Here is a 25,622-nt window from a genome sequence, read left to right as displayed (position 1 = left end):
ATGACAATATTGTTTGTCGTTCGTGAGTCAACATTTGATGTTGGTTCAATTGGAACATTAACGGCACCAGCTAAGATGGATTTGCTTCTCATTTCATATAGAATAAAAACCTTTTATATGTATGAAATGAACAATATACTCGACAAGGGTTTGAATGTAAAGCTAACGAATGAAAATATTGTTGAATTCACTGAGACAGGTGCTGTGTATAAAGATGTAGAACTACTGAACAAAAGAGCTAAGGGAAGAAGCAGGAACATGAACAAAGGGTGGAAGCCTATAAAAATTTATGTCAATGATGGCTCAGGAGGTTCAAACATAAAGTATGCAGAAAGTTATAGAGTTTATGCTCTCAAAGGTGAAAAGCCTTCATTTAAGAACAGCTATTCTAACGCATATCCTCAAAAGCTAACGGATGGAGAAGTGGATGATATGAATGACAGCAAAAATATTAACAGAAATGGCGACAGAGATGCATGGAATTTGTTTACCATCAGTCAATTGAAGGTTAAACTTTAAAACAATGTTGGTCGTTCCCATGGAATATTTTTGACTTTAATGGTATTAGTCATGATATGAATCTCAAGGTATGAACGAGGAGAGATGAGAGACTTATATGCTTCCCAAATTTCTTCAAAAGGTAATGTTATACCTGACTGTTTCCAAATGAGTTCAATATCATAACGTGAGAAACCTTGAAAGATAACGAAGTCAGTTATGAGACGTTTTATGTTTAAAGCAAGAAAACGCCATGTTTGCATAAGTATTGCTACAGTTAAGTGGTAATGTCTGACTTTAGTAATGATGTTAGCTAATGGTGAGTCAGGCTTTGACACTAAACCTTTTCCGGCGAAGTCGTCGCAAACGAGCAGAGTATTTGAAGGATACTTTTTGAAGGGGTATTTTGAAAGTTTTGACAGAATGTAGTTTGTAAGTCGTTTCATATCGTAAACTCCTGAGTATTGACGTAAGTGGTGTTTGTCAATAATTCTTTCCATCTCTTCTGAAGTCTTTTGCATTCCTGACTGTATAAATTCAACGATGGCATAATATTTCCTCTTACGTCGAACGTAACGTTGAAGAAATTCAATGAGTTCGCTATCTGGAACTTTAACGACAGATGCTTGAACTTTTGACATAAATGTTTTCGCTGTTGAGTCCATAGAGTCTGAAGTTGCTGATATAATGATTTGGTCATAATATGAATCTTGACCTAAACGCTCTGTTATGAGTATATGACGAATGAGGTTAAATGTCTTACCTGAACCCATCTTTCCACAATAGAAATACACACCATTTGAACAGAATTCATAATCTTTGCTGAAAGGAAGAATGAGAGAAGAGTTAAGTTTGTCTGTAGTTTCATTCATGTCTTCATCTACGTCATGTATTAAATGCTTCATTTTATCTCCATTAAAAATGCAAGTCAGAAATATTCAGAACATAGCACCGAGTCTAACTGACAAGAGTATAAAGATATACTATGAACACGTTATGATGAAACCAACCAAAATTCAAGAAAGTCAGTATACTTATGAATATCCAAGACACTGGGTAGAGTATGTAGGAGGTGAGAAAGCTATTGAAATCAGACAGGTTCGAAGTATTCCAGCAGGAAGGACAATATTATTGAAGAACTTTAATGTTTTGAGGTATAATGATGAAACAAAGAAGCAAGATAGTTTTCCCATTGCTGTGTATGTGAACCTAGACACAGGAGATGACATGAAAGTTTTTAACACAAAGCTTCAAACGGTAGTGAGAGAACAACTTACTGCGGAAGGGCATCCATTACCTTCAGAAGTTACCATAGCATATAATTTTGAAACAAACTCAATAGATTTTAAAGTCATCTCTGCAAAGAAGTCAGGTTTTACATTTAATGAAGCAGATGTATATTCGAATGAAAACTTCAAAGCTATTGCATGGTTAGATAATGACGATTGCTTTAAGAAAATATTTAAATTCAGTGACTCAACGATGTCAATAGATGACCTTCGTGGAATGTTACCATCGATGTTTACAGTAGAAGGTTCAGCAGGATTGCTTACAAGATTGTCAATTGGTGGTATTTGGTCTCGTGAGAACATTGTTATAAAATCCAGTATAAGTGAATTTGCTGAAGAATCTATATTATGTCTTTCAAACTACATGTATTCGCCACCGAAGCATTATAGTATAACAAACTTTGTCAGTAAGTTTAACATAATAGACTTGTCGAACCTTCTTCAATGAAAGATGTTGTGCTACCTAAAGATGGAAAGGATGGACTCATTATTGAGATGATTTTAATTGCATATTAAATGAGCTTGTTCTTGAAGGTCAGTCATGATGAAATAACTGTTGTAGAAGATGTTAGCAATTGTTCAGACATTTTGAAGCGAATAGATGAGATAAGAAAGAAGTTAGATAGACCGCAAAGCGGTGAGGGCGAAGCCCGTGAGAATGTTTATGTTTCATTGACTTTCTCCAGTAACGAGAACTTTTATGAGATAATATTGAAGAGAGATGATTTTAATATGGTGTAAATGGTAGCTTGGGCAGCTTTAGGCGCAATGGGAACAAAAGCATTAGCATTTGGAGCAAAAGCACTTGGAGCTTATGACGCAGTAAATAAAATGAGTGGAGGAAGGGTTTCGAAGACATTAGATGCAAATAAAGGGAAGATTGGAGGCTGGGTTGCAAAGAAGTTAAGATTAAATAAAATAGGGCTCATAAATAAAGCATCCAATTTGGTTGCGACTGAGTCGGAAAATGCTTTAGGAAAGGACGATGAGTTTTCAAAACACGCAAAAGACTTTAATGACCAGATGAAAGGTGAAACAATGCATTTAAATAGAGTCGATGGAACTCTTCCTCCACCAGCAGTTCTTCCGTATGGTCCCTATGGAATGTATGGAAACCCTTACGAAAGACCATTTGACCCATTGACTGGTGGAAGTAACTGGTATCATTACGGACGAAGAAGAAAGACAGTCAAGTTGGAGACAGACGTGAAGAAAGCAACTAAAAAGAAACCAAGGAAGAGAGTTATAAAGCAATGAATTCATGAGGTGAAAAAAGAGGTGAAAAAAGAGGTGAGATTTCACCACTTCACCTAAATTTATTTTTGCGCTATGTTTTCATACGTGTGAGGGTGGTGATATCATTAATTTTAAGTTTATTTTTTATTTTATTTTTATATAAATGACGAAAACTATTGAGATAACAAACTACAACGGTCATGAGTTCAAGAATTTGTTCTTCGTTCCTCGTGAAAATACATTCTATCAGATACGAGGGAGAAAGGGTAAAGTTAGTTTGAGCGTTTATGAAGGAATGAAGAATGGAAAGTTTATACAAGCATACGATACAAACGGTAAGCGTGTTTCATTAGCTTTGTCAAAACTTACTAAACTATGACAGTGATTTTGACTCTGACGATTGGAGACAGCAGCGATACTGAAGAATATGAACTATTGTGTGAAGCACAGCAATGGGAAGAGTTGCAATACTTTTGTAAGTGAGAACGTTTATTTTTACAGTAGTAAGGTGAAGTGGTTGGCGGCTTTATAAATATTTAAGGTTAAGTTGGTGTTTGTGTTTGTGTTGTAAAATATACGTTAACGGTTTTGTAAAGTGTCAAATTCACATATCAGGTGTAAGGAGGCTCGCAGTGCCTCCGTACACTTGATATGTATACTAACTACAAACAGACCAGTATGCAAATATTGAGAAAATAAGAAGACTTGACCCTAACGTTCCAGGAGTTTATGTTAACCTTTCTGGTTCAGATGGAACTGCTGCCACTAAAGTAAAACTGAAACTTAGAGTTCCTTTGTCATCTTTCCTCATCTTCAGGTTTTTAAGATACTTGCCAAACTGGGCAGGAAAAATTTCTATCGAACTTACTCCAAGCAAAAATAACTTAGTCATTGCACCAACGCAAGACCCATTCACTCTTACAGACGTAAAGGGAGCAAATCAAACGTCATTCGCCGAATTTTGCAAAGACAAAGTTGACTTAGACTTTGGTTTCTCAAACTTCAACACTGAAGTAAACTTATTTCAATGCTGCTGGAACTGCTTGGGACCCAGTTAAGTTCACATGCGAAAAATTTGAATGCAAGAGAATAGAAAGCAGACTTGCAGTCTATATGTTGGACCCAGATATTTCAAATGCTTTAGCTGCCAAATATATTGCAGTTCCACTTATGTTCCCTATACACCAAATATCTGTCAAAGACTTTGCAGGTGAAGTTGGAAACCAAAGTGCTGACCCAGGTGCAAGAACAGATATTGCTTTAACAACTGCAATGAAACATGCAGATACTATGTTGTTCTTTTCAGACGAACTATAAATGACTATTCTTGTTTCTACAACCCTGGTAAAAATATCATATAAACATAGATGGCAAATATTATCAAGAGAAGAATATTCTACAGTTGAAGATATGAGGTCATACAACTTGACATTAGATGCTATGAACTTTAACAACAACTTCACAACAACCATTAACCCTGAAATGCAAAGTTCTATTATGCCATATGTGAAAGTATGGACCCATACAGGAAGTCAAAAAACTCAATATACAAATGGAGACCGTTCAAACTTTTGGCTTGGCATTCCATTTGCTGACTCAGAAGACTTTATGGGTGGTATTTCAACTGTTGGTACTTACAAATACAATATACTGGTGACAGAGACGGTCCAGATGAACTGAGAGCAAAGAAGTTTACAAAACCAATAGCACTTTTCACGGAAGATGCTCTTTTGAAGATTCGTTCGATGAAACCTGCTGGGGCTCCTCAGATTGGCATAACGACAGCTTCCATCGAGCAGATTTTGGCAGCAGGTCAGTAAGTTGTTCTTGAACTGACTTCTCTCCGTCAAATATTGACAGTACGCCAGTTTTGACATAATATTGTATTATAAACTTTCCTTTAGAAATATCTGTAAGTTTTGAAGTTATATTTTTGTCTGCTTCAAGAACTTTCACCATTTCAGTTATACCAACTTTCTTTGCTTTATGAAAATATTTTGGTCAGCAAAGACTGCTATTCTATAACATTTTCCATTGTTTGTATAAAGAAACTATTCTGTCAATGTATTGTATTGTTTGTGTGTGTAAACTTTGTTTCTGCTTCAATTCAAAGAGATATCCGAATACGTCCATCTTTTTATTCTAATAAAATGTCATTTCCGAAAAATAGAAGCGTAAGTGTTTCAAAAGGTTTAATGGCTGGTGGCAGATGTGAAGTTAAATTCACCAACTCAAACAAACAGTCAAATGTTATTGTCAATGTCAAAGACAGAGATGTTGAAGTGGGGAAACCATACGAGGACGAAGATGGTATAACAATTGTTCCTGTAAAAGAACAACCAACATATCCTGAAGTTAGCAGAGACTTAAGTTCTGTTGCAGATATTCGAAACGACTACCAACAACTGAAAGACAAACTTAAAACTCAGGAGAAGATTTGTCAAGCTTTAGGTATAATGTTAAACTTGGTCGAACACCCCTGTAAAAGTGAACTCATATGTCATTGCACCTCATGAAGTTTTGAAAGAAACTATTGAAACTTTTGACAGAGGCAGACGATATAAACATCAAAGAAATAGAACCCGACATTGGTTGCTGTGGTGTTTCATATAATGTCATTGACAAGATATACGTTATGAAAGGAGGTGAAACGTTGAACTTAAAATATAGTTTCCCAGACGTTATAAAAATATTTGACGACCACAACATTTCATTAAAATTTATTTGCTAAGTAAAAATGTCAAAACTTCTTGAAAGATGTTTGAAGAAAAATAATATAGACTTTATTTCATGTAAAGGACTTTACACACTTTTGAACGATATGAAAGACCCTGTTTTTTTGTTCGTGTAGACAAAGGAAAGTTCTATGTCTTTACAAAATATTTGAACTTCTTAGACAGAGAACTTCAAGAAACGCCATGTGAAAGTTTAGATGAAGTTCTTCTCCACTTTCAGAAAAACTTTTAAATATATAAATGGCAGAAGACATAGTGGTTTATACTATTACGACTAAAAACCCTGAGTCATATAATTCTATAACAACAAACTTACAAAGTCCTCAAGGACGATATTGTAAACTAACCTTAAACACAATGACGACTAAAGCTTGTTTTGCTCTTTTGACACCAGAAGATTTTATTGTTGTGAATGGTAAAAAATACTCCTTTGAAGATACTTACTCAGATATACCACCAACAGGTTTTGTTGACTTATTTAATACTTTAAGACGAGTGTAACATGTGCTGCAACTAGAGCAGGTTTCATTATGTTTGGATGTCCGACTGAGTTTACTATAAACAATATGAGCTATAATACAAAACTTATATCTGGTTTTTACTACCAACAGTTTCCTATAACAGGAAAAGGGTGTCATACAAGGAATGTCTGTTCCATTGACTTTAAGTACACCTATTTTATATATTGTTTCAAACTTAGGTTCAAAGTGTTATTCGAATGTCGACAGAAACTACTATGACCAAAAGATACTCATGCGTATAAATAACACATTCTCTGCTGGTTTGCCTATTGTTCATTCGAATGCAGAGTTTTCAGCTTTAGTAAACTCAAACACTTTAGCAAACATAAACTTAACCTTAGTTGACGCAAACTTTGTTCCTGTAAAACTTTTATGTCCTATGTATTTGTCAATGACGGCAGAAAGTTTCGAATTGGAAGATGCAACTGGTGAAAGTATTGTATTACAAGAACAACTTCAACAACAAATAGCTCAAGAACAACAAATGCAACAAATAGCTCAAGAATAAAAAAAATATTTTTTTTATTTTTATAAAAATGTACAGAATAGATGTTTCAGATTTTTATGACTTCCAAACATTCAGAAATATGTGTCCATTTCGAGACTATAACAAAGCAGTCGAGAATTTGAAACGTTTAGTCATTTATGTCGACTCTGCCCCAGAATGTTATGTTATGAAAGAATGGGATGTAGTCTTTAACAAACCTAAAGCGACAATAGTTTCAGAACAAGAATGTAACAGAAACTTAAGAAAATAAAAGTCGTACAAGTTGGCATGAAGATGTTAGATGCTTGGGATATCTTATTGTCAAAGTTAGAAGATTTTTCAGTTCGTGGTATAAAGTTTTATACACCTTCTCCAAACTTCTATTCTATCTTCACTGGATATAAATACGAACAAGTAGAATGGAAAACACAGTATTATAGAAGCTTGGTTAGACCATGTCAAAGAAATTATATGCAATGGAAACGAAAGAGTCTATGAGTATATCTTATGTTGGTTTGCAAACATCTTACAACATCCAAGTGCTAAAAATGAAACTGCTCTCATTATAATTGGAAAACAAGGAACAGGTAAGAACACTTTCTTTACAGATATCTTATGCAAACTGTTAGAGGGCTATTCGAATCCGAATATGACAAACTTAGAAAACATCTGTGGCAAGTTTAACTCTTCAATAGAGAATATGAAACTTATAGTATGTAACGAACTTCAAAGTATAGATACAACAAAAGTTTTGAACTCAGATGCTTTGAAGAGTCTTATAACAGACAAAGTTGGAGTTGTTGAAAGAAAATATAAAGACCAAAGAGTTTGTGAAAATGTTGCAAACTTCGTTATGGTTTCAAACAATGCTGTTCCGATGAAGTTAGAAAGTTCTGACAGAAGATATGTAGTTGTCAGAACGTCAGAAGCTCATATGCAAGATACAGAATATTTTGACGCTTTGTCAGAAACTTTGACATCTGACTTTTACAACCACTTGTTCTCATATTTCATGACATTAGATATTTCTAAGTTCAATCCAAGACAAATTCCACATACCGAAGAGAGACAAACATTGTTAGAAGCAAACAAGAGTGTATATGAACTGTTCATAGATGAAACTGACTTTGAGTGTTTAGATGAAAGGTCATTGTACGATTCGTATAAACAATATTGTCAAGAGTATGGTTATATGACAGCATCTAAACGAACATTCTTGGCAAATGTCAAAAGTCTTTTAGACGTACAGAATGGTGTATATACAAAGAAAAATTTTTCTGAGTAAATTTAAAAAAAATATTTTTTTTTATCCGATAGAAAAGATGGCAAAATTCATCTCAGTAAACAAGTACATGTCAGGACTTAAAGAAGAACTAGACCCATTCACATATTTGAATGTTTACTTCTACCATTTTGAAAAGTCTTCATTCAGCAAAGTTTGGAACATCGAACCAGTTAAGTTTGCTATTGTGACTAAAAATGGTGCGAAATTTGAAGACTTAGACATAGAAGGTTTGTTAGCAGTCAAAGAAAGTTTTGACAGAAGGTTTTCAAACCTTAAAGAAGGCAAAGCATACAAACTTGTTATACCTTATGAACCAAAGAAAGCAGACGACTATGAATATTATGAGTCTAAAGTTGTAGAAGTTCAAGGTAAATTGGGTAAAAAGATTTTAGAGTCTAAGCCAGTGTTTGCTCCTAAAGAGGAAGAGAACATTGACATTGACCCAGAAATGTTCTAAAAATAAAATTTTATTTTTACATGTCAAATTTCTTCTTCTCTGGCTCTGGTTCTTTCTTCTCTTCTTCTACTTTCTTTTCTTTCTTTTCTCTCTTCTTCTTTTCTGGTGGAGTTATGTCAAACTTCTCAGAACCATATTTTTGTAAAAGTTCTTTGTCCTTTAATAGCTCTTCTATTCTGTTTTCTATTTCATCTTCAAGAACAGCGCATGTGTCTTCTTTGCATTCTAAGAAGTTTTGTTGGACTTCATCTCTCCAAGAGGCGTCATCTCTGTCAACAAGTCTGTCATTGACAAATTTTAAGACTGCTCTGCTTAATGTTTTATGGTTCTTGTCATATTCCCAGAAACAGAACTTTAGAACAAATTCACCTTTCTTGTTTACACTATGTAAGATTTTATGGTCGACAGATGTTTTGCTGTCGAAAAGCTTGTCTCGAATATAGATAGCGAAATCGCTAGACATTTTCTAAAAGATAAAAATTTTAATTTTTCTAAAAATATGTTAGAAAAAAAGTTTGCTGACATTGACAAAAAATTTGAGAATGTTTTAAATAAGAACAAGAGGAAGTTGGAAAATGCTCAGATAAAACCCATACATGACAAGTTCTTATTTGCTCAGAATGGTATAACAGGTCTAATTGCACCGCCTGGGTCGGGTAAGACTTTCACTTATCTTAAAATGGCTGCACAACAACAAGAACTAGATGAGAAGAACCCATTCTATGAGTTATTTTATTTGTAGTACTTCTGGTCAATTTGACCAAACCGTCAATTCGTTCAAAGATATTATAAAGAAGTCTAAGTTAGTATGTATAAAAGACTCTGAGTTGTTAGATTGGATAAAGAAGTACCAAAGAAGAGTTTTGAAGTACAATGCTATAAATGAGTATGTCAATTCGAAGTTTAAAGACCCAAATGAGGAAATGCAGAGAATATTAGAGAAGAAACACTTCAGAAACAAACAGAAAGAGATAGAATACATTCGAAGAAATTGCAATCTTACGATTGGAAGACTTACCCTCATAGATGTCTTCTTATCTTAGATGACTTTGCTTCTCATCCTTTGTTAAAGAACAGAGAACAAGACATGTGTCGAATTCTTAAGAAGCTCAGACACTTTAACATCTCAGTTGTCATTTGTGTACAGACAGCAAAGAGTTTAAGTAAGGATGTAAAGAGAATACTTACTGATATTATACTTTTTCCCCGGATTGTCCGAAGACGATTTCATGGAACTTATGAAAGAGTCCATGGCAGGTAAGTTTGACAGACATGAACTATGGGAGAAGTACAAAGTCATACAAGACCCTCATACTTCTTTCAGAATTCATATCTACGCAAACAAAGTTCAAATTGTAAAAAGTCAAGCGTAAAAATGTAAGTGTTTGGTCTTAGTCTGTTGTGGTTCTGCAGCTTTCGGTTCTTCTGGCTTTGGAATGGACTCGGTTGGTGGTACGTCGGACATTCGTTTGTGTCCTGTCGGAAGGAAGAGTTCTTCCAGTTGTCGGGAAATTTTTTTCCTGTCGGAAGGAAAAATTTTTTCTGTCGGAAGGAAAACCTTTTTCTGAAGTTCGACCAAAAAGTTCTCAATTTTCGAAAATTTGAATGGTTTACGGACGGACAACTGGAAAATTTTTTCTTGTCGTCGGGAAAAATTTTTTCTGTCGGAAGGAAAAACTTTTTCTGTCGGAAGGAAGGACTCGGAATGCCAGAAGGAAGGACTCGGAATGCCAGAAGGATTTGACAAGACAATTGACCTTATAGAGCTACCTGAGCCATCTGAAGTCAAGCTTGAAAAATAAATGGTTCATTTACTCTGCTTGTTTGAAGTTGTCAAAATACTCTGTTATTTTTTCCTTCAGTAGCGGCAAATCTTCTTTGAAGGTAAGTATTGTACAACCTTTAATATCATAGTGTGTTTGAGGTAACGTATCTTGAACTATTTGTTCACATCTTCATTTGGTGTCATTGAAATCGGTAAGTTTTCGCGATAGAACCAATTTCTGTCAGATTTGTAAATCTTAGCAAGTCGTAAAAGCTTTGTTGTTTCTTCTGACTAAATGCAACATAACCATATCTCTGTCTTCATTTTCCATCTCTTCAGTATAAATCATATACTTATAGTTCTTTCCTTTCCTTTTGGTACCGAACGTGGTATTCTTTTCTGAAGGCTTTGTCTTTTGCTTCAAGCTTGTTTCTATCTTCACGTTCTTGTCTATGAATTTCATCTAACATCATGAAAATATAACAAGCATAACGAGGTGAAGCCCACATTGCAACAGCATTTACAAGAAGTCTATGTACATACCAGCCTCTCAAACCATTTAGCAAATTTTTACGATTTTCGTATGGAATCTCTACCCGCGGTTTTCCTCGGGTAGCAAACATATGAGGAAATTCTTCTAAAAGTTCTTTTGTCTGTTGGTTTTCAAACCAATGATGTGCTTGCTTTGTAGAACGAAGAGCATTCAAAATACTTTGCATTTGGTACATATCGTCTTTGACCGAACGAATGAGACGTAACTGTTTGTTATACTGTATGTACTCGTATTCTTCATTTATGGCTTCATGAACGATAGCAGTTGTTGTGTTCTCTGTTGTTGACATTTCTGTCTTTATATTCCGGATAAAAAAATATTTTATAAAAAACTAGCGTTATTTCCTGACTTTCACAAAAGACCAAAAATAAACGCTTTACATGTATTTTTCAGCAACTTCGTCAAATAATTTTATAGCTTTACCTATCTCATCTACTTCAAACGTTTCTTTACCTTTCGTGGGAGCACCATACATTTTCTCAAAAACTTCAAGCAGTTCTGTTTCAGCAGCTCTCATATCGTTAACGAACACAACCTTGACTCTATTGACTATACTGTCATATCTTTGAGTTATATTATATGTCCTTCCTATCTTATATCTCTTTGTATTGAAGTCCTTCGGTTTCTGAACGATGTAAAGTAAGCCTTCACTGCAACGTTCCGTATCGAATGAACCATATGTTATGAAGTTATATCCAACAACTGGGTCAATCCATAACAAAACTATTGGTATAAGACTTTTGTCAATGAGATATGCTGCAGTTCCATAGAATCTTACCGATATCATAAGCTCAGGATTTCTTGTCAAAATTTTCTGAGTAGAAGCATTTTTAACCCAGTCCTTTGCTTTCTTTCCAAATGGAGATAAAATGTCTGACAAAGAATATTTGTTGTATTTCTTTGAGTATCTTACGTTTAAATCACCTATTCTAACCATTTTGGTGTCATTGTCTATCTTTCTAACTGTTTCAAACTCAGTGTTTGTCATTTTCTGTCTTTACATACAAAATAAAAAAAATATTTTATAAAAAACTAACTTTATTTTTTCTATCTTGTATAAAAGATATGATTTCAGGGATTTTTTTGACGAAGTGCAAAAGTTCTCTTCGTCAAAAAATAACAGTTATATAATGAAATTTGGTCATTTTTTCACGATTTTCATGAGTTTTATGCAAGACCGAAAAAAGTCGGTCTAGAGAAATTTCACTCAAAAGTTCTTGTGTGCTTTGGTTTCTGAACCAGTCGTCTGCGTGTTTAGTGTCTGAACGATGTAAAGTAAGCCTTCACTGCAACTGCATTTACTAATAGTCTATGTACATACCAACCTCTTAAATTTATTGGCAAATTTTTACGATTTTCGTACGGAATCTCTACCCTCGGTTTTCCTCGGGTAGCAAACATATGAGGAAATTCATGAAATTTGGTCATTTTTTCACGATTTCAGGGATTTTTTTTACGAAGTGCAAAAGTTCTCTTCGTAAAAAAATAACAGTTATATAATGAAATTTGGTCATTTTTTCACGATTTTCGTACGGAATCTCTACCCTCGGTTTTCCTCGGGTAGCAAACATATGAGGAAATTCATGAAATTTGGTCATTTTTTCACGATTTTCGTACGGAATCTCGTTCCTCGGTTTTCCTCGGGTCGCAAACATATGAGGAAATTCATGAAATTTGGTCATTTTTTTCAGCAAAAATATATTTTAGGTGAAGAGGTGAGATCTCACCTCTTTTCTCACCTGTTTTCTCACCTGTTTTCTAACATGGTCTAAAACACACAAAACTCATGATTTTTGGTCATTTTTCAGCAAAAATATATTTTAGGGTAGAAGGTTAGATCTAACCTGTTTTCTAACCTGTTTTCTACCCTCGTGAATTTTCATGATTTCATCGTACATGTTTTGTCAAGACTTCTTCGTACATGTTTTGTCAAGACTTCTTCGTACATGTTTTGTCAAAACTTCTTCGTACATGTTTTGTCAAAACTTCTTCGTAATGAGCGTAAATCAGACAAAAATATATTTTAGGGTAGAAGGTTAGATCTAACCTGTTTTCTAACCTGTTTTCTACCCTCGTGAATTTTCATGACTTCTTCGTACATGTTTTGTCAAGACTTCTTCATCGTAATGAGCGTAAAGGACCCAAAAATATATTTTAGGGTAGAAGGTGAGATCTAACCTGTTTTCTAACCTGTTTTCTACCCCAGTTATTTTATAAGCGTTTCACATGGTAAACGTTATTTTTTAAATTTTGTGAAAACTCAACGGTTTGACACAAGCCCTAAAAATTATTTTACTCAGAATTTTGGTCATTTTTCAGCAAAAATATATTTTAGGGTAGAAGGTTAGATCTAACCTGTTTTCTAACCTGTTTTCTACCCCAGTTATTTTATAAGCGTTTTACATGGTAAACGTTATGAATTCGTGAGACTCTAAACAGTTTTGTAGCTTCTATTTCTTCGCTGAGGATATCGAATGTTTTAACTATGCCGAAAGTCTCTTTATATTTCTTCTTGACGTCAGATAGAAGGAAATCGTCAGCAGTTGGATAGTTTTTGTTCAGAAATTCTAACATGTCCATTTTATCTTCTGCTGGCTTTTCTGCTTCTTTCTTTAAGTCTGCATAGTCGTTTCTCATACGTTCTATCTCTTTGACGGAGTAGTTATATTTCCTAATTGCCGCTTTACATTTTGAACATTGCGGGTTCATTTTTGCATTGTACATTGAAATTTGACCTGCTAGAACAACTAAGGCGTCAATGGTTTTCTTTAACTCAAAACATGCAGGTTTTATTTGTTCGTTCCATATTTTACATCTTTTATCTTTATCTCTTATCTGCCATACACATTCAGCAACTAACGAAACAAAGTTGTCGTAGGTCTTAAACTCCTCCGATTTATATATGTCAGAAACATTCTTATATAACATGTCGCAATCTTTGTCCATGACTTTGTGGTTGCAATGAAATCCAAGAAACTCATAGTTAACCTTACGTATGAACTTCTTTATTTCTACTGAGTCGGTTGGTCTGACTTCAATTTCATCGAATTCTGGAATAGTGAGCTTTTGTTGTTGGATTTCAGGAAGTTTAGGTAGATGGTCGATGAGGTCCTGCATTTCATAAAGATATTCTTCATTTGTTTCATCTTTCGCAGTGCAATCTAAATCTCCTTGGAGAAGTTCTTGCTTTATCTTCTGGATTTCTGTTTCGAAAGTATATGAAGAAGGAATGAAGCTTTTCATCTCTACTAACATTGAAGTTGGGTTCATAACTAAAGAGTTTGGTGCTGTTGTTGCTAACATGTTCTTACAATAAAAATAAAAAATATTTTTTTAAAAAAACTAACTTTATTTTTTATTTCGGGAAAATTCATGAAAATTCAAGAGGGTAGAAAACAGGTTAGAAAACAGGTTAGATCTAACCTTCTACCCTAAATTATATTTTTGGGTCCTTTACGCTCATTACGATGAAGAAGTCTTGACAAAACATTTACGAAGAAGTCTTGACAAATTCAAGAGGGTAGAAATGAGGTTAGAAAACAGGTTAGATCTAACCTTCTACCCTAAATTATATTTTTGGGTCCTTTACGCTCATTACGATGAAGAAGTCTTGACAAAACATTTACGAAGAAGTCTTGACAAAACATTTACGAAGAAGTCTTGACAAAACATTTACGAAGAAGTCATGACAAAACATTTACGAAGAAGTCTTGACAAAACATTTACGAAGAAGTCATGACAAATTCAAGAGGGTAGAAAACAGGTTAGATCTAACCTTCTACCCTAAATTATATTTTTGGGTCCTTTACGCTCATTACGATGAAGAAGTCTTGACAAAACATTTACGAAGAAGTCTTGACAAAACATTTACGAAGAAGTCTTGACAAAACATGTACGAAGAAGTCTTGACAAAACATGTACGAAGAAGTCTTGACAAAACATTTACGAAGAAGTCTTGACAAAACATGTACGATGAAATCATGAAAATTCATGAGGTGAGAAAAGAGGTGAGAAAAGAGGTGAGATCTAACCTTCTACCCTAAATTATATTTTTGGGTCCTTTACACTCATTACGAAGAAGTCTTGACAAAACATGTACGAAGAAGTCTTGACAAAACATTTACGTTCATGTTTGACAAAACATTTACGATGAAATCATGAAAATTCAAGAGGTGAGAAAAGAGGTGAAAAAAGAGGTGAGATCTCACCACTTCACCTAAAATATATTTTTGTCTGATTTACGCTCATTACGATGAAGAAGTCTTGACAAAACATTTACGAAGAAGTCTTGACAAAACATTTACGAAGAAGTCTTGACAAAACATGTACGATGAAATCATGAAAATTCAAGAGGGTGAGAAAACAGGTGAAAAAACGGGTGAGATCTCACCTCTTCACCTAAATTATATTTTTTGGTGTAAATTTCATTGACTGACTGACTGACTGACGGCACAAAGTGGCTTAGCGAAAACATTAATATATAAAATTCATGATTTTCGAGAGTTTTAGACCATGTTAGAAAAGTGGTTAGAAAACGTGTTAGATCTAACATGCTACCCTAAAAGTATTTTTCAATACTTTTTCAGCACTTTTCCGTAGTTATATATGAAAGACAATTCGAGATAAAAGTCATAGTACAATGGAATAATATGTTGCACACCATTTGTTGTGAACCAAACTTGAAAGTCAGAGAAACTGTTACTAGGTGGTTCGTAGAATTTAGAAGCAAAGTCATAAACGTCCTTACCAATACATAGAAAACTATTGTTGCTTGAACTGAAACTTGCATGACACATAACATTTTGAGGGTCAAACACGTTTCTATAAACTGTCAAATCTGCTGGTGGAAGTATAAATTTAAATGGACCATCTGGTGGTAATGGTTCGTTCTGGTTTAGTAACCGAAGAAATTGTGCCCAAGAACGTTTGTCTACTTTCCAAAATAAAAACTCTGTATCTCTTGGAGGGTTAATTTCAATCTTTTGAAATGAAACGGTGGAGTTCATCTTGTCATATTCTAGTTTCAGATAGTATGTTCCATTTAGTAAAGAGTCGTATTTTTCTTGAAATTCCCAATAATATTTGTTCATTTGAGTTTGAAAGTCATTTAGAGTTTTCTCAAGACTTTCGTCTGAACGAACTGTAAAGATTCTCATTTCGTCAAATTTGTCTATTAGACCATCAGAACCTTTATACTGCCCATGAAAATATACTGCGAACATAAATGCGTTAGTTCTATTTGAAAACAAAACTCTTCTAAATCCTATTGCCTTTGCATCTGAAGGACTTTGAAGCCAACGAATTGGATAGTCAAACCTGTATGCTCGGGATGAAATTTCTTCATCTGAAATAGTCCTACCAGCATTTGTAAAGATATAGTCTAACGGTTTTGTATCTGCTACTTTTGTTCTTTGTTTTTCAACCTGAAGCATTTAATATATGTAAAAATATATTGTTTTAAAATGGTATGCCATTTCATATTTCTCATCTAACAAACAAGTTTCCCAACGGTCCAGCATGTTGTCTGACTGCTTGAGGGTTAGGTTGGTACCATTCGAACTTGACACTTGCAATTCCTTCAATTGCATTCAAAATGTCTGAGTCGGAGTCAACCATTTGTTCTCTCTTTGTAGTCTTGAAAGCGTCAAGAAGCATTGCAGCTGTTGTGACATTGCCATGTGCATAGTAAATGTGACCATCCAAATCTGTTATGGTCAATCTGAGATTGTGTCCTTTCTTATTTCCGTCTTGTATGGCAGCAAGTACACCCATGAAGCCTTCTTTGTTCTTTCCTTCGTCAAAGTTTACTGTAAAGGTTCGACCAGAAGTAATTTGACTTCTAACTTCACGGTACTTCTCATATGCATATCTTGTTCTTTCCATGGGAGCATGTGCGTCTTCACCTTTTCCTTTTTTCCTTCTCAAAGGATGCAATTGTTCGTCATGTTTCCAATAGAATCTGGCAAAGCCGTCGTGTCCTTCAACTTGAGGTTCACTAACATCGAAAGGCATGTCCATAAGACGTTCTTCTTCTAACCTCTCTAGTCTGTTTGGATAATTTGCACGTGCTGTTTCCAAATCCATTTCGTAGCGAAGACCAGACAATTTGTCATAGACTTTTATGGGTCTTCCCTTCTTATATTTAAACTTCTTCGAAACTCTCCAACCATATCTTTGCAACTCTGCTTTTATTCTAGCAGATTTTCTATCCATTCTATATGGGGGCATTTTTATAAAATAAAAAAATATTTTTTTTCTTTACTTTACATAACCGCCTGCTGCCATAAGTCTTTGACGCCAACCCATACCAGCTAATGAAGGTTGACTTGGGTTTAGTTTCCAAACTAAACTTTGGTTTTGGTTTATCTTCAGTTTTTGGTTTTTCTTCTTCTATCGGTTTTTCGTCACTTTTCGGTTCCTCTGACTTTACTTCACTTGCAGGAACAGTTGTGTCGTCAACATCTTCATAAATATCATATGCCATTTGTTTTTGTTTTCCTTTCAACTTTTTGTGTTTGTTGTAAAGTTTAGAATATTTCGACTCTAAGTCAATGAGATGTTCTATAATGAACTGTTGGTCAGTGAAGTAAACTTTCCATCTGTTGTCTCGAAAGCTCCTTCAGACTTCAATATTTTATTTGTGAGAGTCTGTTTCTTTTTTGAGATACTAGCCGTTCCATTTTTATGAAAAGTGACTTTATAGTTAGGGTTTGTATTTCCAGACCTGGCACTTTCTATTATTGAATTTTTCTCTTCATCTGTAAGTTCTTTGACAGGTTTTGACAATGGTTCTGAACTTTTTGTTTGTGGTGTCAAATCTACCGTTTCAACTTCTTCGGTCATTTCATCTCAGTAAAAAATTTTAGTTTGGTTTGTTTTCAACTGGTTGTTGTTGTTTTTTAAGTCGGTCTAAAACTTCCTGAGGTATAGGAAGAACTTGACAAACACGTGGTGTAACTGCTGGAAGCCGACAAATCCATCTTGAACCCATTTGTCTCAATGCTGTATTGTTCATTTCATCTCAATAAAAAACTTTACATTCCCCAAGTTTGAGGTGGTTGCGGTTGGTTATTGTTTACCCACTGTTGTGCATGGTTATATCCTCTGTTAAAGAATCTTTCACCTTGGTCCATATAGTGTCCTGCTTGGTTATAGTAGTCATTTGCTTTGTTATAATAGTTTCCTGCTTGTCTTCCTACATTGTCCATCCATCCTTGAACTTTTCCTCTTGTTTCAGGATTTGGAATAAGATTTGTTGCATCTCGTGCTACATCCCAACCTTTCTGTACAGTTTGTATAATAGGTTGTGCTTTCTCTTTCAGTATACCTAATGTACTCAAAATCTTCCTTCCAACTCCAAATACACCTCTGGCTATTGTTCCCACTGCGGGTAAAATCTAGATGCGACTCCTGCTAATGCGCCAAATAAACCATTTCTTATGGGTTAAAAAATGACGAATCCAAACAAGGACCCCTATGTTTCTAAGGCAACAAAAAAGCACTCATGATAAAAATCTTTAGTTCAACACCAAATGCTTGGTTTATGGATATCTTGGAAAACATTCCGAGAGTTAGAACAGATGGACCTCCATACTGGCTAATATTTGTTGGTCAAAACACAAGATACTGTGAAGCCATACCATTATGGTCCAAAAATATTTTAGATGTGAAAACTGCTTTGACAATATTCGTTGACAAATACCATCCAACAAAACTGACATCTGACTGTGAAAGTTCTTTCAAATCAGACGATATTAAAAACTATCTGCGTTCAAAAATGTAAACCAATATTTCATTGTCGACCAAAACCATTCTGCTCTTGGTGTCATTGACGGTTGTATAAAATGTTAAGAGACTTAAACCAACCACAAGGTGGTGAAGCAAATGAAATGTCATATGACGACAAATATAGACACTTCTCCATGGCAAAGATGAGACAAGTTTTAAATATTTACAATAGCCGTAAACAAAAAGGTTTGGGAAACCACTCCCCGAAGAAATGAAAAACAACCCTGACTTAGAGAAAGACTATATATTTAATAATTTAGTCAAAAGAGACAAACAAGAAAGAATGCCGGGCTTCAAACTTCAGAAAGGTGACAAAGTAAAAATAGAAATACCTAAACGCGACCCATATGAAAATACTATTGACTATGACAACAATGGGAACCCGACAGGTACTCAATTCGTGTTCGTAAAAATAGAAGAAAGTATACAAGAGAATATTATGAAGTTTTAGGCAAACATGGCAAAATGTACAGACTGCAAGCAGAAGATAAAACTACTATTGTCAGACCTCGTTTCAAACTTGTCAAAGTTCAAGGTGGTATACTTTCAAAGACAGTTCCTAACCAATATAAGACAACTCCTGACGAATATGCTAAAGAAGTGGAACATGACGACTAAGCATTTCTATACCATGCGTAAACTGTCATGTAAGGTGGCATGTAGTCTTTACTTTGTCCCGTTGTTTGCGTATACCCTGAAACGCGATGTGTATGGTTTCCTCCTCCTCAGTGTTACTCCAGTAACAATTTATAGCAAACTTAACGTTGTCTTTAACATCATATCCTTTACCTTTTGTCATTGCTGACCAATCCCAAAATTTATGCTTATGCCAACCTGCTTGAGATGTACTTAAATCTATGTAGTGACTGTGTGCAGGTAAATTTTCACCTGAAATCGTTTTACTTCCACCTGTTTCCTTTGAAGAGTTTGCACAATACAAAAACCTGTCGACTATTTGAGTCCAAGTTCCAAAACCTAAAACTGTTTCTGGTCTGGTAGAGTTCATTGACGTATAAATAGAGCCTATAGGATATAATGTTTGAAGTATTTCTGTCTTTAATGTTTGAAGCTCTGTTTTGTCTGCTTTCTTATCTAACATTGCGGGTAGTTCATGTGCTTCAAAGTTTCTGGCATGACTTTCAATGTTCCTGCAACTGTTATCTAAACTGTTTAGTGTATCTTTTACGCTTGTACTCGGATTTTCTAATGGTGCACTTGAACCAAGGTCAAAGTTCAATATTATGTCGTCTGCTGTAAAAGTTGTAAAACTTGTATGTGTATGAGTCTTATTTGCTTTCTTCTCTAACTCATCGTTAACATAAGTTTTATCTGCTTTAAGGTCTAAACATCCTGAAACCCATCCTGTATCGGCTTTAGTTTTGAAAATCTTCGATGTCCATTCATGGTACCAGTCAACCCTTTCTTTCATTTCGTTATCTTTTTCATCCACATATTCCTTATCTGCTTTCTTCTCTAACTTACTAGCCACATATTCCTTATCCGCTTTCTTTTCAAGGCTAACGTTTAAGTCTGTTATTTCAGATATAGAATGTGTATGAGTCTTTTTAGAATATTCGTTTTCAGCTCTTGTCACTTCACTTGACATTTTATTGTCAACATATGTTTTGTCTGCTAGTTCAGGATGAGTATGTTCTTTTGTTGCATAAGCATTGTTAGCTCTTTCTTCTTCTTTTGCTATTGCATTGTCTACATATTCTTTGTCAGCTTTGTTGTCAACATCTGCTTTCAAAAGAAGTTCATTTATAGGTTTCTCGTTTAAAGTTCCTTTTGTTGGATTTATACAGACAGTATTGTTCTTCTTGTCTTGAAATAGAAACTCATCTGTCATTGGGTTTAATGTCAGTTTTAAGTTTCCTTCTTTCAATGACTCAGATATCTTAGAATAGTTTGAAAAGTTTGTTGTGTTCTTATTTAGAGCTTGTATAATGAGTTGTCGGTTGTGTTGTATTTCTCTCATAGACGCTGTTTCATTTGACATTTTTATTCTAGATAAAATATGCTTTCAATAGAAAAAGAAAATTCTAGAGTTGCTACAACTAAACCATTAGATGAACTTTTTACGAATGTCGGTCAAAAGTTTGAGACAGAGACCGTAAAGCATGAAGGCTATCGTTTTGACTACCCGTTAAGATGGTTAAGAGACCCATCCGTCACAAAAGCTATTGGCTTTCGTAGAATGAAGTTCATTTCAGAAGCCATACATGGTTTCCCATTTACAGTCGGTTTTGAAGTTCGATACTATAACAAAGAAAAACGTATGTATGAGAAATTTGAACAGGGAAAACTTTTACAAGTTAGTTTGCTTGTAAATTTAGAAACAACTCTTCAAGCTTTTCAAGAAAAAATAAACGATATCTATATCGAATATGCAAACCAGTATAACATTGACGAAGGAGAATACCATCTTGATATTATTTATGACAGGAAAAATGCAACTGTTAAAATCAATAAAATAGAAGACCTTGGAGAAAACGTTTATATTTCTACAAAATATAACAACTTGGCATGGTATAGATTTATGAGGATGTTAAATCAGCCTGCAGAATATCCAGTACACCCGGACTTTTATGAAGTCGAAAACCCTAATGGAACATATGAAAATGTTTTCGACTCAGATGCTATTATCGTTCATGCTTCATTTTCTGGTGCGCAAAACTCTTTTTTATGCTTGGCAAATGACTTTTACGAAAAACCTACAAAGCTATATGAACCGCCGAGTGGAAGTATTTCAGACTTTCAAGTATGGTTTACAACAGATGGAAGAAAGAGAATAATTCCATTATACCATGCGTTTTACTTAGAACTTAGTTTCATATACAACTACTATCGAACGGTAAAAATATAATTTTTTAATACGGTTGAGGTGTTGGATTTGGTTGCCAACTTGACTGTGGTGCAGGTTCAGGCTGTTGTATTACAGGAGCTTGTTCTTCTGGTTCAGGGTCTTTAGGTATAATACCAACGAACTGACCTACTCTTTTACCAATATTTTTGACACCGTTCCAAATTCCTCTTCCTACGGTTTTTATTCCATTCCATATACCTCTTCCAACTCTTCTGAAGAAGTTTCCAATACTACTGAAGAAACCCATTTTACTATATGTAAAAATCTAATGTCCACCTAGTCTCTTACGTTTCCTGTTGAGTTCCATAGCATTCTTTAACTGGAGCTCATACATTCTGTTTCTCCTCTGGTAGAAAACATATTCTGGGTCAACTCCTGTGTTCGCGTCATCTGCATAAAGTTGTTTATATCCCACTTCAGGGTTTGTATAAAACTCTTTCCATCTCATATTTGCATACCATGGTGGCAAACCTAACGCAGCGTCATTTGACATGGCAGTTTGCATTTGTACATCTGTTGGCACTTGACCATAGTTTGCCATTGCAGTTTGTATTCTAACTTCATTTGGAATATTCTCTGGGTTTGGTTGTCCAGGTTGCTGTGCATTCGCTAAGTTCTGTGCGTCCATTTAATATTAGATAAAAATATCTCTTACGAGTACATATGCTGAACATTTGCAGGCATTGGTTCATCTTCATATTCTCTGTACTTTTCTGCCACGTCAAATAAATAAATGACACAATGGAAAAAACCTAAAACAAGTAGTCCTATTTCAAACCACATTTACTTACTAGTAAAATTTCTTTGTTATGACACTTTCTCCGGTTTATAGGACCTCTCTCATATTCTATCTTGTCATATTTAAACGCATAGTCATGTATGTCCTCTAACCATCTCATAACGGTTTCCAAACCACTTTTATCGGATGTAAAGTAAAAGCATGGATGGTTATGTATAACGTCTAAAGTTTCTAAAGAGTCTCTCAAAGTCCAGTCTACTTGGTATTGAAAATCCCATGTGTTATAGAACGGCGGGTCCACTATAAAGAAAACATTTTCCTTGTCTTTATATTTTTCATACAACTCTGTCCAACGACATCTCACAAACTCTATACCCTCAATATATTTTTCTATGTCCTCTTTGAAAACATTTGTATAGTTAAGATATAAAACGTTTGACATAAGTGTTTCAATGTCATGAACTCTTATAGAACCACTATATAATAGTCTAGCAGATATACTATCCCAGTCTATATATTCTGCTTTTTTCAAAACCTCTCTCACAATATTTTTGTTATCTAATGGTATACGTTCCATCTTACCTATAGGTATCTTTTCTTTTAACGCTTTCAATATATTGTTTGTGTCTGGTATATGTTTGAGACGGTCCATATAGTTGTCGAAGTCATTGCATATAATCTTTGAGTCTGGGAATATTGTATGACATAAATGGGATATATAGAAACTTCCACCGAACAAATCTACAAATGTTAGACCATTCGGTAGTTTCTTAAGTTCTCTCAATATAATATCTTTACATTTACTCTTATTTCCAAAGAACGGTAACGGTGGTTTTGTAAAATTCATTTATATATAATAATAAAAATGTTTTTTCCTGAAAAGTGACAGAAAAGTGACAAAACATGAAAACATATATAATTTGTGAAAAGCTCCTGGAAGCCCTCCGAATAAAAACTTCATTTATACTAAACATCTTCAGGGCTAGAGGGCACGAAGTGCCTGGAAGCCCCACTACCTTTTTTTAACCTTATTTCTTTCCCAATTCCTGATTTATTTTATTCACTTACTATTAAAAGTCACATTTTAATAAAATATAATAATTTATTTATAGCATTTTTTACTATACTGTAATAAAAAATTAATTATAATAAATTAAATGTTTATTAAATCAAATGTTTTCTTTGCAATAATATTTTTAATGTTGAGTAAACAATGTTGGGATCAAGTGTATCATTTTTCAGACCTTTCTGAACAGCTTCAAGCATACTGATGCATTCGACTTTTTTAAATTGTGTCATTTCTTCGAAATCTCTTGTGACTTTTTTGATAACTTTAACACTTCTCTCTGAATCCAGACCTTTAATTTGCAACTTAATCAGGAATGAAGGAACAACACTGGAATATAACTCGATGACAAGTTCATCGAGTCGAAGATTTCGCCTTTCTGGGAAGTACTGGTGCTTCAAAACCTTGAAATGTGATTCCGAGATGTTGTTTGTTCCATCTCCTTCATTTCTATAGCGAAGCATCCACCTGTCAAGATGATGGCGCCACTGTCGGTCAAAGTATTCACGGGCAGCAGGTTCCTCATTTAAAATTTCTTCTAAATTGTTGTAAACTTCATCAGGATCAATTTCTTCCTCTTCAGAACCAAAGACCAATAACTTCATTAAGTTATAGAAAGTTTCGAAGTTGGAACGATCTTGAAACTTTTCAGCCTTTCTCATGACAGCGCGCAACACATGAACGCCACACCAAATGATCTGGCATAAGGGGATGGCTGTTTCAACAGCATTTGTGATTTGAGGTGCGCAGTCCATTGAAAAATAAGATGGTTCGCGATTGATGGAGCCAAAATATGCTGTGAGACAAACTTGTATATTTTCACTTGTGTCGGGCCAAACAAAAAAATACAAAAACGGAAAAACAATTGATTCCGCGAATTTGCCAGTGACGGCATAAAATGGTATGCGAGAGCGCAAGAGCTTATAAGTGGAATCAATGTGATACGTTTGTATTTGATGTGAAAAAGCATTTGCTTCGAATGGGGTGTAATAGAAAATCATACGATCTGGCTCGTGAATAAACTCGATGAGATCATCTGGAGAATGACTCTTAACCATGTCGACAAAAATTGCAAGAGATATAACATCATCCGCTGAGAAACGGGTATTGATTGCATGAAGGCGTTTAGAAAACTTTTTTAAAGCATCTGTAGATTGTTGAAACATTTCCGGAATGATCCCACTATCAAATGGGATATTAAAATCTTTGAAACACCTTAATTGTGCGTAAACACGGTCTTGATTTGATTCAAAATATCTTGTTAAATAAGATCTAGAAAAATATGATGTAATTTGTTGTGATTTGTTTGGAAAAGGGGCAGAATGATTGTGGGTGTTAATACATTTTCGTATGTGGTACTTGTCATCGGGAAGTGTATCAACAAGGAAGCGACATGGACAATTCGGCCACTTACAATTAAATTGGATTTGATTTCTTTCTTTCCTAGTTTTATATGAATAACTACAACCTGCTTGTATTTCTTGTTGCACTCCATACTTAAGCAACTCGATATATGTGAGTTCGTGATCTTGGATCTGCATTAAAATGAAATGATTTGAAAGAATAAAGAATTTTGAATATATTGGTCTTATTTTGATAAGCTTGGTCGTGTTTTGAATAGCTTGGCCATCTAATTCAATTATGATCTTTGAAAATTAGGTGAAATAAAACTAAACATAAATGTAAAACTAGGGATATGAAATTTTGGTTGTACACCACTTGTATGTGCCGGATACCATTGTGTCAATTTTTTTCTGAAATTAACTTTAAAAGTACTAAGTAAGATCATGAGATATAGCAATATATGTTTAAACCAACTTGTATTTTGGTTGTACACCACTTGTATGTGCCGGATACCATTGTGTCAATTTTTTTCTGAAATTAACTTTAAAAGTACTAAGTAAGATCATGAGATATAGCAATATATGTTTAAACCAACTTGTATTTTGGTTGTACACCACTTGTATGTGCCGGATACCATTGTGTCAATTTTTTTCTGAAATTAACTTTAAAAGTACTAAGTAAGATCATGAGATATAGCAATATATGTTTAAACCAACTTGTATTTTGGTTGTACACCACTTGTATGTGCCGGATACCATTGTGTCAATTTTTTTCTGAAATTAACTTTAAAAGTACTAAGTAAGATCATGAGATATAGCAATATATGTTTAAACCAACTTGTATTTTGGTTGTACACCACTTGTATGTGCCGGATACCATTGTGTCAATTTTTTTCTGAAATTAACTTTAAAAGTACTAAGTAAGATCATGAGATATAGCAATATATGTTTAAACCAACTTGTATTTTGGTTGTACACCACTTGTATGTGCCGG

The 25,622-nt window shown here is 34.5% G+C and overlaps 11 protein-coding genes and 3 pseudogenes across 14 annotated transcripts, besides 3 other annotated features; 4 read left to right on the top strand and 10 right to left on the bottom strand.

The window, feature by feature from the left end:
• Positions 1–3,688: part of a mobile genetic element that runs on past the window's edge.
• A 2,310-nt stretch (positions 3,689–5,998) lies between these two features.
• Positions 5,999–6,787, top strand: TVAGG3_0768510 (annotated as a pseudogene). Its single transcript has one exon. A coding segment is annotated over exon 1 (789 nt).
• A 406-nt stretch (positions 6,788–7,193) lies between these two features.
• Positions 7,194–20,493: a mobile genetic element.
• TVAGG3_0768500 (Poxvirus D5 protein-like family) lies at positions 7,620–8,051 on the top strand (the record flags this gene model as incomplete). Its single annotated transcript, XM_051245891.1, has 1 exon — positions 7,620–8,051. One exon carries the CDS (start codon positions 7,620–7,622, stop codon positions 8,049–8,051), a length of 432 nt encoding a protein of 143 aa, XP_051092478.1.
• TVAGG3_0768490 (protein of unknown function, DUF4108 family) lies at positions 8,089–8,508 on the top strand (the record flags this gene model as incomplete). The annotated part of the gene is made up of 1 exon (XM_051245890.1): positions 8,089–8,508. One exon carries the CDS (start codon positions 8,089–8,091, stop codon positions 8,506–8,508), a length of 420 nt encoding a protein of 139 aa, XP_051092477.1.
• TVAGG3_0768480 (uncharacterized protein) lies at positions 8,525–8,971 on the bottom strand (the record flags this gene model as incomplete). The annotated part of the gene is made up of 1 exon (XM_051245889.1): positions 8,525–8,971. One exon carries the CDS (start codon positions 8,969–8,971, stop codon positions 8,525–8,527), a length of 447 nt encoding a protein of 148 aa, XP_051092476.1.
• TVAGG3_0768470 lies at positions 10,375–10,992 on the bottom strand (annotated as a pseudogene). The gene has a single exon. A coding segment is annotated over exon 1 (618 nt).
• On the bottom strand, positions 11,203–11,814 carry TVAGG3_0768460 (organellar and viral DNA polymerase type B; the record flags this gene model as incomplete). Its single annotated transcript, XM_051245888.1, has 1 exon — positions 11,203–11,814. One exon carries the CDS (start codon positions 11,812–11,814, stop codon positions 11,203–11,205), a length of 612 nt encoding a protein of 203 aa, XP_051092475.1.
• On the bottom strand, positions 13,399–14,129 carry TVAGG3_0768450 (organellar and viral DNA polymerase type B; the record flags this gene model as incomplete). Its single annotated transcript, XM_051245887.1, has 1 exon — positions 13,399–14,129. A coding segment is annotated over one exon (731 nt), but the record flags the coding sequence as incomplete, so codon positions are not given.
• Positions 15,656–16,258, bottom strand: TVAGG3_0768440 (uncharacterized protein; the record flags this gene model as incomplete). The annotated part of the gene is made up of 1 exon (XM_051245886.1): positions 15,656–16,258. A coding segment is annotated over one exon (603 nt), but the record flags the coding sequence as incomplete, so codon positions are not given.
• Positions 16,311–17,039, bottom strand: TVAGG3_0768430 (uncharacterized protein; the record flags this gene model as incomplete). The annotated part of the gene is made up of 1 exon (XM_051245885.1): positions 16,311–17,039. One exon carries the CDS (start codon positions 17,037–17,039, stop codon positions 16,311–16,313), a length of 729 nt encoding a protein of 242 aa, XP_051092472.1.
• On the bottom strand, positions 17,861–18,260 carry TVAGG3_0768420 (annotated as a pseudogene). The gene has a single exon. A coding segment is annotated over exon 1 (400 nt).
• Positions 20,494–20,631: 138 nt separating the features above from the next.
• Positions 20,632–21,480, top strand: TVAGG3_0768400 (uncharacterized protein; the record flags this gene model as incomplete). The annotated part of the gene is made up of 1 exon (XM_001300174.1): positions 20,632–21,480. The coding sequence occupies one exon, from the start codon at positions 20,632–20,634 to the stop codon at positions 21,478–21,480; it is 849 nt and encodes a 282-aa protein (XP_001300175.1).
• A 4-nt stretch (positions 21,481–21,484) lies between these two features.
• On the bottom strand, positions 21,485–21,727 carry TVAGG3_0768390 (serine threonine-protein phosphatase family; the record flags this gene model as incomplete). Its single annotated transcript, XM_001300173.1, has 1 exon — positions 21,485–21,727. The coding sequence occupies one exon, from the start codon at positions 21,725–21,727 to the stop codon at positions 21,485–21,487; it is 243 nt and encodes an 80-aa protein (XP_001300174.1).
• An 18-nt stretch (positions 21,728–21,745) lies between these two features.
• On the bottom strand, positions 21,746–22,108 carry TVAGG3_0768380 (uncharacterized protein; the record flags this gene model as incomplete). Its single annotated transcript, XM_001300172.1, has 1 exon — positions 21,746–22,108. One exon carries the CDS (start codon positions 22,106–22,108, stop codon positions 21,746–21,748), a length of 363 nt encoding a protein of 120 aa, XP_001300173.1.
• A 1,128-nt stretch (positions 22,109–23,236) lies between these two features.
• Positions 23,237–25,622: part of a mobile genetic element that runs on past the window's edge.
• TVAGG3_0768370 (MULE transposase domain-containing protein) lies at positions 23,384–24,040 on the bottom strand (the record flags this gene model as incomplete). The annotated part of the gene is made up of 1 exon (XM_001300171.2): positions 23,384–24,040. One exon carries the CDS (start codon positions 24,038–24,040, stop codon positions 23,384–23,386), a length of 657 nt encoding a protein of 218 aa, XP_001300172.2.

This window comes from Trichomonas vaginalis, chromosome III, assembly GCF_026262505.1.
Source record: "Trichomonas vaginalis G3 chromosome III, whole genome shotgun sequence".
Classification (NCBI taxonomy): domain Eukaryota; phylum Parabasalia; order Trichomonadida; family Trichomonadidae; genus Trichomonas; species Trichomonas vaginalis.
Note: the sequence above shows the minus strand (reverse complement) of the source record. Positions and strands in the feature narration are given on the sequence as shown.